Below are 20028 nucleotides of genomic sequence, written 5' to 3' on the forward strand. Positions count from 1 at the left end.
CACTTTAATATCTTCAAAAATGTCACTTTGTGGCAGTTACCAAAGCATTACCCAAAGTGATGAAGACATTTTTGGACATATCTCATCAACAAACCCCTTCTGCACAGGACATCAATATGAAATCTATGCAGGAGACAAATATTTTCCTCAGCTCATCCATGATCTTTCTGGTGACAAATTAGTCTCTTCTTGGGTGGCCAACCAGAAGAAGACAAAAACCTCAGCATTTTTATTATTGTATAAAGCTTCACCATTGATTTACTTCAAATGATCAAACCAAATAAGTATTTCTGATTGCATTTCATATTTACAGTAAAAAACAAATACTATTTGCTGCTTACATATTTATAAATGTAATACTTCTAATTTAAAAAATGTTTTATTTTGATATTGCTCAAAAATACAAAAACGAAAGATAACCAAGCACAAACGCATGAAATCCTACACGTGCATTACAGGGCGCGTGCATAATGAATGTAAAGGGCAACAATGATAACCAACAGCATCATGTGCTTCAATACACAAATGAACACTTGAATGTTCACTAAGATATATAGATTTCTGCACTGTCTGAAAGATTTAACTTTTAGGAAAAATCATCTTTTTATTGGAGGATTGGTAAAAAAAATTAAAATGTTAATCTATTGAAAAATATTGGAAAGTTGAAAGGGACATTACCTGGTATTAAAATTAATCTAATATTAGAGATAGGCACGATGATTGAGAGTAAAACAGCATACAGTAATTAGGGTGCTGTATGAATGTGACTGGCCGGGCACAAAATTCATGTAGCAAAAAGGTCCTTATTGGACTGAACAGAACAATTATAACGAGAGAAACAGAAAGATAGGAAAACAAGTTTTACATACTGCATTAAGTTTCAAATAATCAAATAAAGCACGTAAAGGCATTCCTGATTTGTTGTACAGCCACTCTAATGCACAAAAGCAATTCAATTGATGATATCATTTCCCAGGTGATGACCACACTTGCAAATGAGCTTTGTGCCATTTAAGAATATTTAGATAGAAGAAATGAGTGTGTCTAATGTCATTGAGGTTTTAGAGCGTTGAAATATACTTAAAATGAGGTTGCAAACTATTCAGGAAAGTGATTCATTGTGGCTTTAGCATCTTATATGTACGTTATTATTATCTTTATTAAAGAACTCATCTGGGTGTGCATTGTAGGAAGTAATTTCCAGGAAAATTTCAAAACACAGATTTGTATACATGTTCTTGAAGGAGAAGCCTCAATGATTTAGACATTTTTTTCAACAAAAGATCAATAGCGCTTTGTATTATCTTGTATTTGTATGGCGCCAACATATTCCGCAGCGCAGAACAATCTGAGAGTGAGGGCAATAATATTGTATGACAAGAGAGTATATATGTATATGTTAAGACAAACGGAGAAATAGGAAGGAGGTTCCTGCCCCAAGACACTTACAATTTATAACATGCAGGTATTAGTGCTTCCCGCTTTAGCACGACCACACCGAAAGTATTCCATTTGTACATTATGCTGCACTTAGTGACGGCGACAGCTCGTCAAAACAAATGCATTGCCGCCGTCGCGTGCGCTTATAGTTAGCGCAAAGTGAACACACGACGGAGCGACGGCTTGGTCGCGATTGCTGGAAGTCATCTCAATTTGATTTTTCCAGCGATCGCAGCATGACATCGACGTCGCTATAAGCGTAGCCTTAGGAAAGAAAATAAACTAGAATGAATTATTAAAAAAAGTAAAACATATGTAGAGGTTGTAAGGATTTGCCTGATGCGTACCGGGTTTTGCTGCAGTTCGGGTTTCCAGGTTGCCTGCCCTTTTTGCTCAGTTCAGCCATTTTGTTTACTGGCAGCCTGCTATATAAGGCTGCAATTCCCAGTGGGAGTCGCCAAGCAATTTTCTAAGTTTTGCAGCTCCTGTTGGTCTTCGCTGTCACACCTTTCCCTTTCGCCATGTGGATTCCTTTGTTGCTGACCCCAGACCGTGACCCTGACCTCTTGCCGGTCGCCTAGATTCTGCACTACTGCCGCCAGCCCTGATCTCCTGGGCTCTAGTTGGTTATTCTGCATCCCTACCTCAGCCCTGTGGGTTCGCTCCCCGATTCGAGACAAGCACCGTCACAGAGGTGTACTAAAGTACACCATAAAAGACAATTCAATTTGTTAAAAGAAGTTAATTAGTTTGGTACATTGTTTACAAAATGTTAACAATGTTTTTTGTTTATGTGCCAAGTGGCACAGCCTCTTCAATGCATCACATGAAAGTATAAATCATGCCATTATATACAGGTGCAGTATATTTTGTTTGTCTAAATATGGTTATGCTAAATGATCCTTGTTATGGGGAGATAGCTTTAGGTAAAAGAGTCTCCTTTCAATGCATTATTATAATTGTTAAGGTAAGCCTTAACATGTATTCTGAGACCAGGTATTCTCAGGGAGATCATTATGATGCAGCTGGAGTTTTAACAGTGACATTTCTCAAGACTTCGCCTACAACAGCAATGGTAATGATCCAAGGGATGTGATACAGTGTGAGAACTGACATGTTGAGTCAGCTCTTCCTGTATGAAATCCAAAATAAAATGTTGCGGTTGAGATGCAAAGGTGACTCAACCCAAGCTCCCTAAAATAGAAAGAGTGTCCCGAGGATGACGCTAAAATATAAAGAATTCCATTCCCCCTAATGCACTTAATGCTAGCTGTCTCTTTTGTTAAATGTTAGGTTATTGCATGGGTACACAAAGTTTTGACCCCATGCCCCCCCTGCCTTTTCACCTCCCGGCTCGCACCCCCCGCTCCGGCATCAAATGATGTCACGGGGTCATGCGACGTCATGTGACTCCGCGGCGTAATTGGACGAAGATCAGGTAGGAGAAGCTGCAGAGGCCTCGTGCGGTCCTCCCGGCACTTAATTTAAGTGCCTTGGGGGAGAGCCCGGGACCTCTGTAGCCGCCGCGCCCCCACATGGAAATCCTCGTGCCCCCCGCCCCACTTTGCGCACCCCTGGGTTAGTATATATTAAATTCCTGGTTGGATGAAAAAATATATATACTTCAAAATACCTGCTTTATGAAAAACAAAACTATTGCTATAAACGTTGAAGTTACTTTAAAGAGATTTGAAAAAAAATTATGAGACAGGAATCTGCAGTTTCCTTCTTGGAGCGGAACCACCTCATTCTTGCTACCTGGATCCCCTAGTTTAGAATATTTTAACTAGGAAGCGTCCAGGGATAAGAGAATTAAAAGCAGCAGGGCACAGAAAAATCTGTAGAGACTCCAGGTCACGCAACTTCAAATATCGCTATTTGTTATATCTATTTAATGTGCAGAAATATATCTGTAACCCTGCTTCCCCCCCCCCCCCAGACTCTACGGTGGTGTCTAGGGTGCATGAGGGTAGGTTACATGCGGTGTGGTGCGTACCTGTGAGGAACAGGAGGGCCTGAGCTTCCCGCGATGTTGTGGGGGAGCCAGGACCAGGCTTCTGGGATGGTAGCCTCCATGATCTCTTAGTGGTGCAGCGCCTCCATCTTCTATACTCCCAGGAATATGGGACAGGACCGGTATAGAAGAACCCCTTGGGTCCCAGGGTAGTACTTTCCAAGTCACACACAGTCTTTACGGATGAAGAATAGTCTCTTTATTTGACAACGCAACAATATCCCAACGATAAAGGCGTCCAACAGCCGCAACACAATAGCCAGGACGGGTTATACGCCACTCGTCTTCGCCCAGATAATTCCTCCTCTCCTTCCCTCCAAGTCACTCTTCCGGCAGGATGGTCTGAGCTAGGGCTTCAATACCCCGTGGCCCACCCCCGAGGTTAGCCTCGCGGTGGGTCTTGGATTCTCCCCATCACCCCTGGCAGCAGGGTGAGGGCATTGGTCCACCAAGTCTATAACTCTATCAGCTCTACTTAAAAGACGCTGATTCTGTACACTCTCCTTTCGCCTGCACTCTGCGAAGGGGAAACCGTACTTCTCTCCAAATCCTCGGTCCGATCCGCAGGATTTCTTGACTCATGGCCTGTTAGCGGCACTGCATACTCCCGGCATAACTAACCGGCAACTCCAGACTCTGACTAATCTCGAACGAAGAAGAACTCTCTCTCACACGAAGAAGACTACTTACCGGAGTTGGCTACTAAATATAGAGCTAGCCCCGCCCCTCGTGATGTCAACAGGACCTCCCCTCATGCTCACGCCTGCAGCAGAGTCCAGGCCTGCGTCTATCATTCAGGATAGGGCTATAAGGGGGGAAAAACCCAGGATGATTACTGGTGCCTGATCTTAACAGGACTTACCACAGCAGAAGGAAGATAGGTATAGCCTGTGCTGTTTGCAGGGGGCTACATATCTAATACAAGAGGTACAATGATTCGCTGCCCAGAGGAGCTCGCAATCTGATTTCTGGGGATGAAGTCAGACAGATGAGTTGAATTGCCCAAAGTCACAAAAGCCTTGTACTCATGTATACAGTACATTAACTTCTTGTTTCAGTTTCTAATCTTCAAATTACAAGTTTTCTTATAAAGTACAGTATAATCAACTCCACTCCGGAAAAAGAACGCCTTTTCCCATAAGAACAAAAAGTTCCTGTACCATATACTTGCTTCCCATAATAGCCTTCAACAACATGTCAGTCACTACCACGATCGACAACAGCATTCTTCAGCTTACATTCCGGAAGCTGCTTTAAGGGCAAGCTAAACAAAACCCACGGTGACTCACAGGTCAGTCACTGCCTCACAGCTTAGGCTGCGCTTATAGTGCCGGCGACAGCGATGCGACGGTTACGTCAGGCTGCAGTCTCTGTAAAAATCAAATTGACTTCCAGCGATCGCGACCAAGCCGTCGCGCCGCTTCTACTATAAGTGCAAGCGACAGCAGCAATACATTGGTTTTACCGCGACGTCGCGTTGCCAGCACTATAAGCGCTGCCTTTGTGCGAGTCAAAAGGGGAGGGGATAGAAGCATAGCGCGGGCGGCACAGGTGTACAGGGGCTGGGTGTGGGGCAAGTAGGAGTGATCCAGGATTCTGGGGTACAGGGTGTGTTAATATGTGTCGTCAGTGTGTGCCCCGTCAGTGAATGTGTGTGTGTGCCCCGTCAGTGAGTGTGTGTGTGTGCCCCGTCAGTGAATGTGTGTGTGTGTGCCCCGTCAGTGAATGTGTGTGTGTGTGCCCCGTCAGTGAATGTGTGTGTGTGTGCCCCGTCAGTGAATGTATGTGTGTGTGCCCCGTCAGTGAATGTGCGTGTGTGCCCCGTCAGTGAATGTGTGTGTGTGTCCCGTCAGTGAATGTGTGTGTGTGTGTGTGCCCCGTCAGTGAATGTGTGTGTGTGTGCGCCCCGTCAGTGAATGTGTGTGCCCCGTCAGTGAATGTGTGTGTGTGTGTGTGTGCCCCGTCAGTGAATGTGTGTGTGTGTGCCCCATCAGTGAATGTGTGTGTGTGTGTGTGCCCCATCAGTGAATGTGTGTGTGTGTGTGTGCCCCATCAGTGAATGTGTGTGTGTGTGTGTGCCCCGTCAGTGAATGTGTGTGTGTGTGCCCCATCAGTGAATGTGTGTGTGTGCCCCATCAGTGAATGTGTGTGTGTGTGTGTGTGCCCCGTCAGTGAATGTGTGTGTGTGTGTGTGTATGTGTGTGTGTATGTGTGTGCCCCGTCAGAGTGCGCACCGTCAGAGTCCGTGTGCGTGCGCGCCGTCAGGGTGCGTGCGCGCCGTCAGGCTCCGTGTGCGTGCGCGCCGTCAGGGTCCGTGTGCGTGCGTGCGTGCCGTCAGGGTCCGTGTGCGTGCGCGCCGTCAGGGTCCGTGTGCGTGCGCGCCGCCAGGGTCCGTGTGCGTGCGCGCCGCCAGGGTCCGTGTGCGTGCGCGCCGCCAGGGTCCGTGTGCGTGCGCGCCGCCAGGGTCCGTGTGCGTGCGCGCCGCCAGGGTCCGTGTGCGTGCGCGCCGTCAGGGTCCATGTGCGTGCGTGCCGTCAGTGCCCGTGCGCCGTCAGTGCTCGTGTGCGTGTGCGTCGTCAGTGCCCGTGTGCGTGTGCGTCGTCAGTGTCCGTGTGCACGCCGTCAGTGTCCGTGTGCGCAGTCAGTGTGTGTGTGCGCGTGCCGTCAGAGTGAGTGTGTGTGCCATCAGTATGTGTGGGTGTGAGTGTGCTGTCAGTATGTGAGTGTCTTGCCAGTATGTGTGTGACTGCTGTCAGCGTGTGTGTGTATCCCGTCAGTGTGTGTGTGTGTGTGCCGTCAATGTATGTGTGTCGTCAGTGTATGTGCCGCCAGTGTGTGTGTGTTAGTGTATGTGTGCTATCAGTGTATGCATGTGTGTACCGTCAGTGTGTGTGTGTGTGTTTAGTTACACACACACACACACACACACACACACACACACACACACACACACACACACACACACACACACACACACTACTTTTCGAAATAAAACTACGTTTCTATGAAAATTTAAGTTTGTTTTTTTTGCGGCCCACCTAGACTTAAACCTTGTTTATTTGGCTCTTGTTAGCATTTGAGTTTGACATGCTTGCCATAGAGACTCTGCTGCCGCCTCTACCCCACAAAACACCCACCAACAGATGATACACACTAATAAAACACTCCGCTGGCCCCCTTTACACCCACAAAATACACAGCAGACACACAAACCTTTCCCCTCACTCTCCTGTGCGGAGCTCTCTGCAGGCAGGGTGGGGGAGGAGTCAGTACCTTGCTGGTGCCTTCTGTCCAATCACCTCCCCTGTCTAAGAGCAAATTTCACTCTGTGAATGAAAACTGAAAGCCGATTGGCTGAAAAACTTGGCAGGGTGCCACAAATTCCGGGCCATTACTGATTGGATAATGCCTGGACTTTTAACCAATCAGAGAGCAGAGATCTCAATAATGCCTGGAATGTACCAGCTTTAGTCTATTATTCAGCTTAGTACTACCACAATATTGTACCCTGTGTCTTCATAGTCAGTACGTACTTGCTGCTTAGACAACAGTTTCTTCCTGTTTAATATATTCAATCTCCATTATATTCATACGGTACATTTTTTAAAAGCCTAGATGTAATGACTATAACCACATAAACAATGTGTGCTACTGCTCTTTCAAAACAAAATGTTTACATTTGTAAATATAAAAACAAATCTGTAAAATAAAAATTGGCATGAAAGTTTCTTAACTGCAGTCTCTTAATTTCGACTGTCATATGCAATTAAGCAACAATGAAAGCACCCTACCATCTGTGCTGCAAATGTGCGGAAAACCTACTAAGCTTAAAATTGAGTTTTACATTTTTTTTACTCACTCGTTAAATATTCACCTGCTCCTAATCAGAGCAGCTAAATATGCATTTAGTTAAAAAAAAAAAAGAAGAAAGAAACCGCATCCAAGGTCAAACGGCTCAAGTGTACGACTACAAACATGTAATAAGTGCCCTATATTTCATCTGATGTTCCTTCACTTGTACTGTCCCAGATGCAGTTTCTGTCCGGTTTCTTCCAGCACAGGTGCGGGCAAACTTTCTGTGCTGCATCCCCCCCACCCGCCTCCCGGACCCTATGCTCGCGCCCCCTCCCCCCCATACCAAATACCCAGTGTCAAATGGGGTCACGTGTCGTCATTTGACGCACGTTGCTATGGCACGATTTGACGCCACGTTACCCTGGCGTTGCCAGAAGCCATCGGAGACAAGGTAAGGGATCTTACAAAGGCCACGCGGATGCTCCCCTGGCATTTCATTTAAATGCTTTGGGGAAGAGCGTGGGCCTCTAAACGCCGCGACCCCCATCCCCCAGAAAATCTTTCACACCACTGATCTAATATACATTCGTTTAATAGTTTAGTGATGCAAAGGAACCAAGTTTTCAGATGCTGTGCCTTGTAATCAAATATACGTTTTCTAGCTGGACAAACAGCAACAATGTGTCCAAAACAATCACTTTGCTGACTTCTGTAAGTAGATGTAGCCAGGACTGGTTCTTGGCTACGATTCTGCCCTCACTGGCAGTAAGCCCTGGTAAGAAGAGGCCTGCCAGTACTTATCATTGGTTTTCCCCTCTCCCAGCAGTGCCCTTGAGTGACAGGGAGGGGGGGGGGGAGAAGGGAGCTGGAGCCAGGCCTGGGTTCACCCAATCCTGGGTCAGACCTGATGCCCTCCTCCTTGCTGTACTTAAGGGGATTGCCGCCCAAATTTAATGAGTTCCTCTCCCCACTTGAGAGGCAGGTCACACACAGGTTGCCTGAATACTGTCCTTCCCTGTTCCTCTTCCCCTTGGGGGAGAGTATGCACCTTTCCCCTGATCGAGGATCAGGAAAGAGCATGGACTGCTGCGGGGGCCCTTGACCCATAGTACAAGTCCAGGGACCATCCTACAACTGGATACAACACCAGAGACTGCATAGGGCAGAGGCCTGCTGTGACTGCATTGAGCTGAACAGAATAAACCGTCCCAGTTATAATACTGTACCTCCTGCCTGGTGTGTGATCTTTCTGGGAAAGGAGAGGGGATTGTGTTCTACCGTAGGAGATCACCTCTATACTGTACATCTGGAGCCTGTTGCAGATGGAGGCGCTGTACCACTAGAGATATATGTCGGGCATGTACCCCAAAAGCTTGTCCTGTGTCCCCACAAACATCGGCGGACGACTCAGCCTGCAGGTAGGTAGCATGCACCACAAACGCTGTAATGGCAGAATCTCCCATCGGGTGGGGAAAACACAGTTACATAGCTATAACAGATAAACCTACATAGCCCTGCACACCACCTCACTGGTGATAGTGAGGGAAAATCAACTGTACAAGACAATAAATATTGTACAAACAATGGATTATGAAATATCCGTCATAAAGGGCTATTTCCCAAAAGTTGGGAGACATGGGTGTCAGCTCTGGTTTATGATTTTTTTCATGTGAATTATCTACTTTATATTTTGTCGATATATATATATATATATTTTTAAATTATTTACATTTACATTGTTGCAGTTTAGTTAGGGCTTTGTTCAATTTATTTGGTTTTAATTCCATAGTGGATACAGTATAACAGACACAGGGCCATACGAATCATTGCTCTGCAAAAGAGACACCTTTTAGCATTTGGATACACCTTACAGTCCACTCAAGTCAATGGGCACTAAGGTCTCTTCTGAAACAGGAAGGGTGTCTTATGGCATACTGTAGCACCTTTAGTAAATGTGGACCCAATTTATTGAAATGCCTGTTTTGAAGAGTCAATATATTTTTCCATATAATATTTTATGATTTTAACTATGAAGGTTGACCAGTTAACATGGGCACAGTTTTGCAAATCATTTTGAATCACTTACAACAATGTCTTCGGGAAAAGTATCTTTGCTGGTAGATCCGTCGTCAAACACTATTTCATAGAAGGTTTGTGAGGTTACTTGGGTTACCCTGCAGCTGTAATATCTTGTATTTCTATGTTTTGCGATGACTGTCTGACCAACGGGTACTTTCTTCTCTGTCACTTTGCTTCTCTATAACACAAGAAATGAAAAATAAAGAAAGTGGAATAATATCACAGGGCACAACTGCTAAATTGTATTTAAAAAAAAAACCACATTTCTCACTCCAGCATACCATTTTTTTGATACTGTATATACAGATATAGCAAATGTTATTGGTCCCACTGGCCCATTATGATGCATTATTCTGTGATATTTTGCGTTAAAATTGCCATTGAGGAAACGGATATTCCGTTTATAATGTGATATGTGGCGTTATCAAGGGGGCCAATGAAGTCTGCTTCGTGTGTGTGTGTGTATATATAAATGTATGTATATGTATATGTATATGTATGTATATATATGTGTGTATATATATATATATATATATATATATATATACACACACACACACACACACACACACACACACACACACACACACACACACACACACACACACACACGTATGTGTATGTATATAATTATATATATATATATATATATATTATATACATACACACACACGTATACAGTATATATATATATATATATATATATATATATATATATATATATATATATATATACACACACACACACACACACACACACAAGTAAAGTACTACACATTAATACGTACATCTTGTTTTTAGAGTGGTGATATATGTATGAGTCAGTGTGTATGAAATGAGCTGGATGTAAAATTGAGGTTTTTCCATTTATTTGTAGACCTCCAGCTGCAAAGCGAGCAGACTACACACTGAGCTTGCTGTGCCTGTACTAGTCTTGTGGATTATGCAATGCGATTATTTAAATTACAGATAAAAAAATAAAAAATAAACATTTTGAAGAGGTTAAAATTGAATTGTTTTGCGTCCTCAAGATAACAGTCATTGTTCACCCCATGTATTACGAGGAAAATATTAATATTGTAAGCAAGGTTAATTAGCCCCCAACGTACATGACTATTTGAATTTTGTGTGGTTTTTGTATTTAGAAATGATTCTAATCTTATACAGCAGACTTGGAACTGCAGCGCTCCTGTTATTCTCTTGTTATATGACATCACCTCCAGAATTTCTGCGTCTCTGCACCTCTCCTTTTACTATTACATGGTTCATTTCACAGACACCGTGCACCCCGGGGAGATCTGCCTGCTGCCCTGAATTTTAATGTGATTGGATTCTCTGTCACTGTAGGGGTTAAATGAAGCTGTAAACTAAGTGTATGAAATCAGTATTTCATGTATACAATGTAAGACTTCATATCTGCAAGTAGACATATTGATAGGAACGCTTTCTAATTTACTGCCCGAACTGGGAAAGCATTTTCCTGTCAGAACAGACACGGGCACGGATGTTTAAGGATGTCATTTTTGATCAGGGAAGACAGTTGTTATGAAATAGGATCCAGCAGACCTAAAATCAGGAATTTAAAATGCCATTGAATTCAACAAACTGTATTAGAAGCAAAACACAAGCAATATTATAAAAATATATATTTTTTTTTAAACCAGCAAGTTTCGTAGTATTACATGATAGGAGGAAAATGTGTTTTTATATTTAACTCAGTGGAGGGTCTAAAGATAAAAAAAAAGTTTTTTTTACTATAGGACTGGAAGAGTCACAGCTTCCCTCACGTTTAGAATTAAAGACAATAGCATCACTGTTCTATAACAATAACAAATAACAGAGAGTGCCATGTATTTTAGATCATTGGAGGAATATTTTTGAGGAGTTATTGTTTTAATATTCAGCTGGGATTACATAGGAGCCGTGTTGCTGAATTTGTAATCATTGATATTAAATACGATTTCTGGCAGCTGGTAACATTACTTTTTGATAAATGTGGTTGATGTTGTAAAAAAAGGATCATAACCTTAAAGCCTTTAATGCTTAAGGGAAGAGAAATTGCAATCACTTGAAAATGAACATTCTTTAATGTATGATACTTTACACACTTCTAAAAAAAAAAGTCTCTTGACCTTTAAAGATCATAAGCTGAAGAAGCCTCAAAATTAGATCACCACCATGTTGGCTATGCTGATTCTGTATGTGTGTGGTGTCTACCCAGGCAGCCCTCTATCCATTTAATGCAATAGTAATTGCCCACTGCGTTTGGAGGGATTTACTAGCAGTGGATGCAAACTCATGTAATTAAAACAGGCGCCTCTCACTCGTATCCAGATATTCTACTTGGAAATGTGTTAGTATTTATCCTAAGGCTGCGTCCATAGAGGGGGGAGCCGCCCTCCTCCGCGCTAACTCTCGTCTGTGCAATCAGAAGCGATTGCATTAACTAGCAGACGAGCCAGCGTGCGCGATTGGGAGGCGGGGGGAGGAGCGGCACGGCGCCGTTTACACTGCTTCGCTCTGATTGGAGGTTTTCAGCACGCTCAGAAACAGGTCCCGCTGTCGGCTGAAAATCCCTGCGCCTCAGCACGCCTTCGGACGCTCGCGGGAGCCCCGTCTCAAGACATCCTCATTGAGGATGACGGGGCTCATCGCGGAGCGTCCGCACGCCTCAGCGCTGCCTGTCCTTCTATGGACGCAGCCTAAGAGTGGGGCTTACTGAAATGTTGCCACTTTTAAATCCTAAAACTTACTTTGCAAAGATTGTTGATTCTCTATACCAGTCAACACACAAGTGTTAAAAATTGTAAGTGGTGTTAAAAATTATGTAATTTCTGCATGTTCTGTACAAATCTTGCGCATGATAAACCCTTTATAATTTGCTTTTATATGGAGTGCAAGGTTATTTTAGTAATATTGGTACTGGAATTTGTAAATTCATGATCACCTTCTATTCTAATCTACCAACAAGAAAGGTCTTTAATAGTTGTGACTGCCTATACAGAGCTCTCATACATCATAGATCTCAAATATCAAAGATATCTTCATGTACACACGATCAAACCATGTAGAACGGTCTTTCTGGTCCACCTAAAAGTTATCAAAACCTACTAAAACATACCACATTCAATGGGATCGATTAATTCTCAATGATCATTCTTTAAATAAGTGACCATAATGCTACAGCTTTACCAAATATCCTACATTATAACTTGATGTAACTGTAATGGACATACGATTCTTATTTTGCACTTTTAATTTAACAAAAACAAACAGGTGACTTTAGTGAATTGGTAGGTCAAATTTTTTGAACTAGTCATATTTCAAATAGCTTCCACTTTCCAAAGGAGATTACACTTTTTCTGTAGACAAGATGTCATTTTATTCCCTTAATTATCCCATGTTAAACAAACATCAGAAATAGGTTAGCTTAAAACAATGCTAGGAAAACGCTCTGTAAATCCAACGAAATAATAGAAAAGTACTCCTCTCATGATTATTGATGCGGTCATTTAAAAAATATATATCTTATTTTAATGTGTACATTGCTTGAAGGCTAGTTTTGGGGAAAGTGCTTCTTTACAGTATCAACTGCTAAACATTTAAAAGGAGTTAAAAATCGGAATTATTTTTAGCATCTTCAAAAACATCCCTCTATCCGCCTAGAGCTCTGCTACATAGCCGACTTCATTACTAATAAAAATGACAGAGATTTAGAAACACGGTGAGAACAGTCATCACTCAGAAATGTTGTGGCCATGGTCTGGAAGATTTCAAATCGATGTAATGAGAACGTTGCTAAGAGAAAATGTCCTCACCACGTTCTGATTGATCATGTGCCTGAAGCATGTGATGTACACGACAAAGGGCCAATCATCGGGCTCCATCAGGACGCCAGCAGCATGAGCGCAGGTCACATGGAAGGATGTTGGGCAGCGCCCATAGGAGCACTGGATGCAAGCTCCAGAAACCTTCTTAATCCTTTGTCGGCAGAAAATACATTTCTATACGAGAGAAGCAGAGGGAAAAAACCTGAATGAATGACAATGTACAAGGTGAATGTATACTTTGCAAAATCACAGTTGTGTTAATTGGGCGCACACACTTACAAGGATCATTTTCATTTTTAGTTTTTAAAGGGACTAAATGATAGCTGTTGGTGGAGATAGAAAATAAGCTTGATTTGTTGTAAGGAGGAAACAAAATCGGTCCAACACAAAAACCTAATTTTCTAATAGATCTATATGTAATACCCCATTTACAATTAAGAGTACACTTTCCTACATAAAGATATTTTTTTATTTATTTACACAAGCCGCGATTTATTTTTTCCACAGCAACATCTTTATTCTGTAGTACTTTCAAAAAAGATTGCAGCTTGCTGTTATTTTTATGACAGTTGGATTAATTGATTCTCTAATATCAGATTACTGAGACAGTAGCTGCTCATGCTCAGCCTTTCTGTAGCACAGTCTTCAGGAATGTCTGTAGGTTTGGTCCATATTGTTTGATAAATACTGAGGGTGTGCTTGCCATCAAAGGGGTTGAAGAAACATTCAAAAAATATATTCTTCAAATATTTTTTAGACTATAGTTTTTCTGTATCTAACCTCATCTATTGATTTGTACTCTGACCTGTGTTTAAAGGGCCATTCAGACAGCTACTTGATTCTAATAGACCCGATACGGGCCTTACTAATTATTGTGCACTAACTGTAAGGCGGCACTTTGAAAACCTCTTAAAAATTCAAATGATTCCCTGTAATATGTGCAAATACATTTTAGTTGCTTCCAACTTTGTAACTAGGCCTCATCTGTACTGTATCATGCATTACATGTTACCAATGTCACTCCAAACTAGTATACTGTAGATCAATGATAAAGATTGGATTGTAAATGATCTACAGTACTTAAAGTTACAGAATCTGACACAAAAACATGATCTGGAATCAAAGATAAATCAGTGCAGTTATGTGTGCTGCTAACCATATCAATATTACCATATTCACAATCTTACAATTAACTCCTGTGACAAAAATTTTTTTCTACATAGTTCAATACATTCTAAACTCAAATATTAACAGTACCACCAGGATAGTACCTAGCAAAAATGCATGTTTTGCTCATCATAAAACCATGTATTTGATTAAAAAGGTATTACTGTATGTGATCACGCATTAGTAATTTCCATTCACTATGATGGTTAACAATTATTAAATTATGTGTTAACTATTTCAGAGTTAACAGACTCATAGGAGAATTGATTAAATAGTTTATATAGAACAAAAACACAAATTCCAAGTCACAGGTATGAAAAGCATTATAACAACAACATAAGGATTAGTTAACAGAAAATGCAAGCAAGAAGACAAATAAAATTATTTAGTAATTAAGTAGACTACAAAAAGGAGTAAATTCATAGATGAACACCAAGGCGGCTAAGGCTGTTAAGTGGGCGATAATATTTGGCATGAGAATAACAAGAGCCAAATATTATAGTCTGTTTAACGCCCTGTTCACTAAGAATGAAGCATGCGATAGGGAGCTAATTTGCACACGTGCGATTGGTGATAATGAAGGAGACCTGTGATAGACACTTGCAATTTCCTTCATTAATGCCCAAAACCCACATACAAATATAAATAATCATTGCAGTACCCAATGGTAGCAAAAGGGTTTAACCTCTTTGATGCTAAAGTGGTGACAAATGCATTAGAAAGGAATGTCTTGAGTGCTCTTGTTGCACCAAAGAAGTAAATAGTAACTCCTCTTCCCCCAAAAAATTAACATGCAGATGTTCATGCAACATTTCAATATATTGACCTCTTGGCATCTTAAGTGGTTAGCTAGGAAGGGTCACGTAGGTCTAAGGGGTTATTACATTCCCCAACACCCCTAGCACCAACTACCTTGATCCTCTCATAGGGGCCTATAAAACATGGCATCTCTGTGGTTAACAGGTCCCTGAGGGTTAAACACCATGCAATGCATGGACAATGACACACAAACTTATACAGTATATTGTGTAGTATTTTCTAAATCCTTCCATACATTGCAGCTCTCTTCCTTTGCTCAATCTTCATGGGAGCTGTTGCTCCATAAAGTCCCTGCTTCTAACTGTTGAGAGGTAGCTCAGGGCATTGACGGCTACTTAGGGCATGGCGATCATACAATTGTTTGTCAGAGTGAAGTGGGTCCAACGCGGCAGCAGCCCCTACCTCCTCACTGAGGCCTCACGCCGAGCTGAGGGGGAACATTCTAGAGTTACAAGTCAATTGCAATTTAGCAGCTTAAACTCTGTGGTGTGCTGTGTGGCTGGCAGGGTGATCAAAGCTGCAGTCCGGGTCCCCTTTTTCATTTTTTGCCTCGTTCCCTGCAAAACCTAGAGCCGCCGTCAACCCCTCTCTTTACAATTGTTGCTGCCCAGATGCAAGGAGGTGGGATCTACTATAAAAAAAACACTAACTCACATTCACAGCTGTTAGAATCTGGCAACTGAGGGAACAACATTAAGAAGAATGAAAAAAATAAAAAATAAAGACTAAAGACACAGGGAATTGCTGTGCTTTAAATTTAGATTTTTGAATTTATGTGGGTCTGCAAAAGTGAAGATGCCATGGGTTGGGTCATACTGTTTGGTTGAAGATTTTTTTTAATATGTGGATTTTAGGGCCAATTGTGGCCCAGAAGAATTGTGCTTTTTGTGAATTAGTTCCACAAGGTTTGTGGAGACACTGAAGAATGAGAGTAAGATCAATTGAAAGTTTTAATTACTTTTAACCGATATCACAGGTATCATACTTTAGTGAATGGCACGTGCATACTGTAAGTAATCTAGCACTACGGGGGTTATTCATTAAACGGCGATAGTGCCTAATAGGGAAATTATCGCACGGAGACTCCCGTTGCCTCTAGTGGGAATTTCCGGATTGGCACAGCCGAAGTTTCATGAATAGCCCCGAGGACAGTTCAAATCTGCAAAATGAGGCGAAGCACCATACAGAATACTATAAGCATCTCCTGAAGGGGAATGGGACGTTTGGCCACGACCAAACCGCCGCTCGTGCTCCGCCACCAGGACACTTCGCCACAGGGAGGAGTGGCTCAGTGAGTAAAGACACTGATGGGCACAGAGTTTGAAGCAGGGGATCCTAGTTCAATTCCCAGTGTCAGTTCTTTGTGACCTTTATCTCCCTCTGCCTCAGGCACCAAAAAAAAAAACAGATTGTAAGCTCTACGGGGCAGGGACTGTGTCTGCAAATGTCTCTTTGAACTAGCAGCGCTATACAAAAACAAACAATTATTATTATTACAGGGCAGCTCGCAGCGGGACACTTCGCTGCGATGTCCGGTCGCGTACCCGACCCCACAAGCCAGGTCTGACGCTCCAGCAACCGCATGTGTAAATGTCCGCTACAATGCCTAGATACTGTATGTCTATCTGGGACATTTAAAGATGGTGCTTCGGATTGGCCTGTCTTGGCATTGTAGCAGTTTTGCGCAGTACATTTAAGAATTCATTTGTCGGAGTTGGTGATTGGGTGCGGCAGACCTGATTTGTCAGGTCGAGCAAGCGGCGGACATCAAGGCAAAGTGTCCCGCATCAAAATGTCCCTGCAGTGGAACACCGGCTGCGTTTTGGTCGTGGAGAAATGTCCTAGACAGTCCTGTAGGACATGCGTAATATAAATGCTTTGCCACTGAATACAAAGGTCCCCATATTGGTCATGCGTGCATCTAATCCAGTGTTTTTCAACAGGGGTTCCTAGGAACCCATGAGTTCCCCGGGCATCCCATAACAGTTCCCTGCAATTTTCAGGTCATTTGAAAATTGTACAAAATACAGAAGTATTTACAATGTATATAATCTCAGAAATGTTACTAGAGGGGTTTCTCAGAAATTCACAGTATTATTATAGGGTCCCTTAATCAGAAAAAGGTTAAAAAAAACACTGATTTAATCCAACGAAAGTCTCAAATCCCAGTTAGACGAGCAACATTTTATATAATAGGCTGGAAGAAACCTGTGGCATATTGCTACATTAATAGATTATTTTTATTGAACATAAACACATAAAATCAGAATTTTGTACCAGTCTTTCTGAAGAATCAGAATGGCAAAGACATGTTTCCCCTTTCTTCCAAAGCCAGAGACCACAGTGCAGCAATGCTCAGAATGTGTCATTGCAACTTTGATGAGCTTTGAATATTTTGCCTATGTACGTTTACAGATGGTTTGCATCTCACTCAGAAGCGACTGTGCCAATATCACATTTAACAATTACATAGTAAAAATGTTCTGAGAAACATACAATATGCTGAGTATCAAAGATATAACATTTGGTTTACAAACTAGGATTTGAAATATGGTATAAAAAAAAAATATATATATATACACGTGTTTGCTATTTAAAACAGACAAGTTATAAAATACAGCCTGACTACTCAAAAGCACTATAGGTGCCCCAGATGGAAATAAACCGTAATACCTCTTTGTACCTTTTGCTTTTGGTCTGTGCAAGAATATTTTAAACAAAGGAAATCAAATCAGAGCGATTGCCAATAAGGCTGGCAAAATATTCCCTTGCGGCCAGGACTAATTTCATTAAAAAAGCACTGCCAAGAAGACCCCCCTTCTCCTCCCCCAAATACACATACCGTACAAAAGCATTTGTAATACAAATAATGATTTCCCTTCATTGACACCCACTGCTTCTTTCCTACTATCTCCTTTACCACGTGTCGCTCTATTTCTTTGCTTTATCAACTTGCTTCTCTATTCTTCAACCCCATGCCCCTCTCATGGGCTCCCCTATACATCATTCATGCTCTCTTGCTTCCTTGTTTCTGTCTCCTCTATTATGCCTGGAGGAGTGGGGGTAAGCTATGCAAACTGGAGTGTAACTTCGACCTGGGCCTGGTTGTTACCAGCTTCCTCTTAAGCACTGCAGAGATTCTATTGTGTAATGGAGTCTGTCGGAAACAGAGGCTTTGTACAGATCTAGTAGACTTTATTGCTCCCTCTGGGGGAGATTTGCCAGGATATGTTGTGATATTCTGCAGCATCACGTCACTGAATTGTATGGAAACTCGAGGTATAACGGAATATGTTGCGTTAATACTGGGAACAATGAGGACTACATTTGTACTTGCCACCATGACTCTTTGGCCCTGCTTGCCACATGAAATTCCAATTGATGTTATCATTCTATATTTATGTAATGTTGCCTGTGTATTAGTCCACAGAATACGAGCTGCAACATTAAATAAACAATGCGAGGATAAAAAAAGAATACAGTAAGTGTAAAAATGGCAAAAAGTTTTCAAAATATAATAATTCTGTACAAGAGCAAGAAATAAGGCTAATAATTTCAAGAGAAAATTAAGGCATATACGGCACATAGATCTTTTAACTACTCTGAACATTTGCAAATATTCAGTCCTGTAGATATGCTTATAAAGCAACAGTTTCCCCAAAACTGTTTTTTGTTATTTTTTTAAAGCTGCAGAATACAGTCCAATAGGATTTGGTGCTCAGACCAAGAAAAGACTAATGCGGCATTGCTTGCATAAGTCTCCAAGTCCAGAACCTCCTTAATAGTCAATAAGTATGTCAGCGTTTAGCTCTTTGGGTACCTAATGGAGTCTGGGCTAGATAACCACATAATGCAGCGCAATAAACATCTCCCATATAATGTACTTTAAAGAGCATAATACTTCCAGACAAGGTAGAAATATAGTTGGGAACTTACTTATTTTACAAAATGCCCAAGGTACACCTTGATAAAGCGTGGTCAGCGCGAAACATGTAGGTGCATTTTCCCTACCTACATTGATCCTGTGTGATTCAATAAATATTTTTAGGGGTATCCCCTCTTGTTCTCAATTTTGCGCAACGGTAGTGCCACGCATCCCAGTATCTTCTACTTAAAACAAAAGCTCACCTGTACTGGTGGAACCCTCAGAATTCATCCCTGCTCCCCCGATAGGCAAGGCTTTGAATGTTTTGTCGTTTTGGAAAATAAAACTACAGGTACAGACATGCTACAGGGGTCACCAATAGAAAGCCTCAAATGTCCTCTCCCGATTATGTTGCAGATTTCTATTGACCGCAGGAGTGATCCCCGAACCCGCAGCCCTTTTGTGCCGGGTGCCAGACTGCAGGAGCAGCTCCGGGGGACCGTAGTTAAGTTACATAAAAATATTTTTTAAAAAGCAAAAATCTCGAGCAGTGTGAATTGCTCCTTTAAAGGACACCAAAGTGGATTGCTCCTAGGACCAAAGTGAACTAATGCCAGTTGCATGTTTAAGGGGTCTTGTCTGGGTAATTGATACCATTTTTTTAACCAAAATGTCACTGCTATATTTTTAATTTATGTTTTTAAAGTTATGGCGGGGTTTAATTTCCTCTTCTGCCTGATGTCACTGTGTAGTCAGCAATATTTTTCTAACCTAGAAAGGATATCAAATTGAAACGGCCATATACAGATTTAGGGTTCTTCCATCACCCCAGCTTTTCCCCCATTGCACATGCATTAATACTTTATTTTTTAGCACATCTTGAAATACTTTCAATTTATACACACTTTGCATTCAAGAGATGTGCTATAATAAATACATAATAGGCAAGTTTTCAGCCTACAAATGCTAGATACTTTTGTTTAGATAGCGTTTAGGGCAATAAAATAAAAATTATTGAA

General features: G+C 41.8%; 1 protein-coding gene across 1 annotated transcript in view; it reads right to left on the bottom strand.

The window, feature by feature from the left end:
• The window catches only part of KDM4C (lysine demethylase 4C), a 418437-nt gene that overhangs the window by 23150 nt on the left and 375259 nt on the right, over window positions 1–20028 (bottom strand). Inside the window, exons 18-19 of the mRNA XM_075596483.1 lie at window positions 13147–13332; window positions 9336–9506 (exon numbers count right to left, since the gene is read on the bottom strand). Coding sequence (XP_075452598.1) covers window positions 9336–9506; window positions 13147–13332 — 357 coding nt within the window. The remainder of the gene's footprint in view (window positions 1–9335; window positions 9507–13146; window positions 13333–20028) is intronic.

The sequence above is a fragment of the Ascaphus truei genome, chromosome 1, assembly GCF_040206685.1.
Source record: "Ascaphus truei isolate aAscTru1 chromosome 1, aAscTru1.hap1, whole genome shotgun sequence".
Classification (NCBI taxonomy): Eukaryota; Metazoa; Chordata; class Amphibia; order Anura; family Ascaphidae; genus Ascaphus; species Ascaphus truei.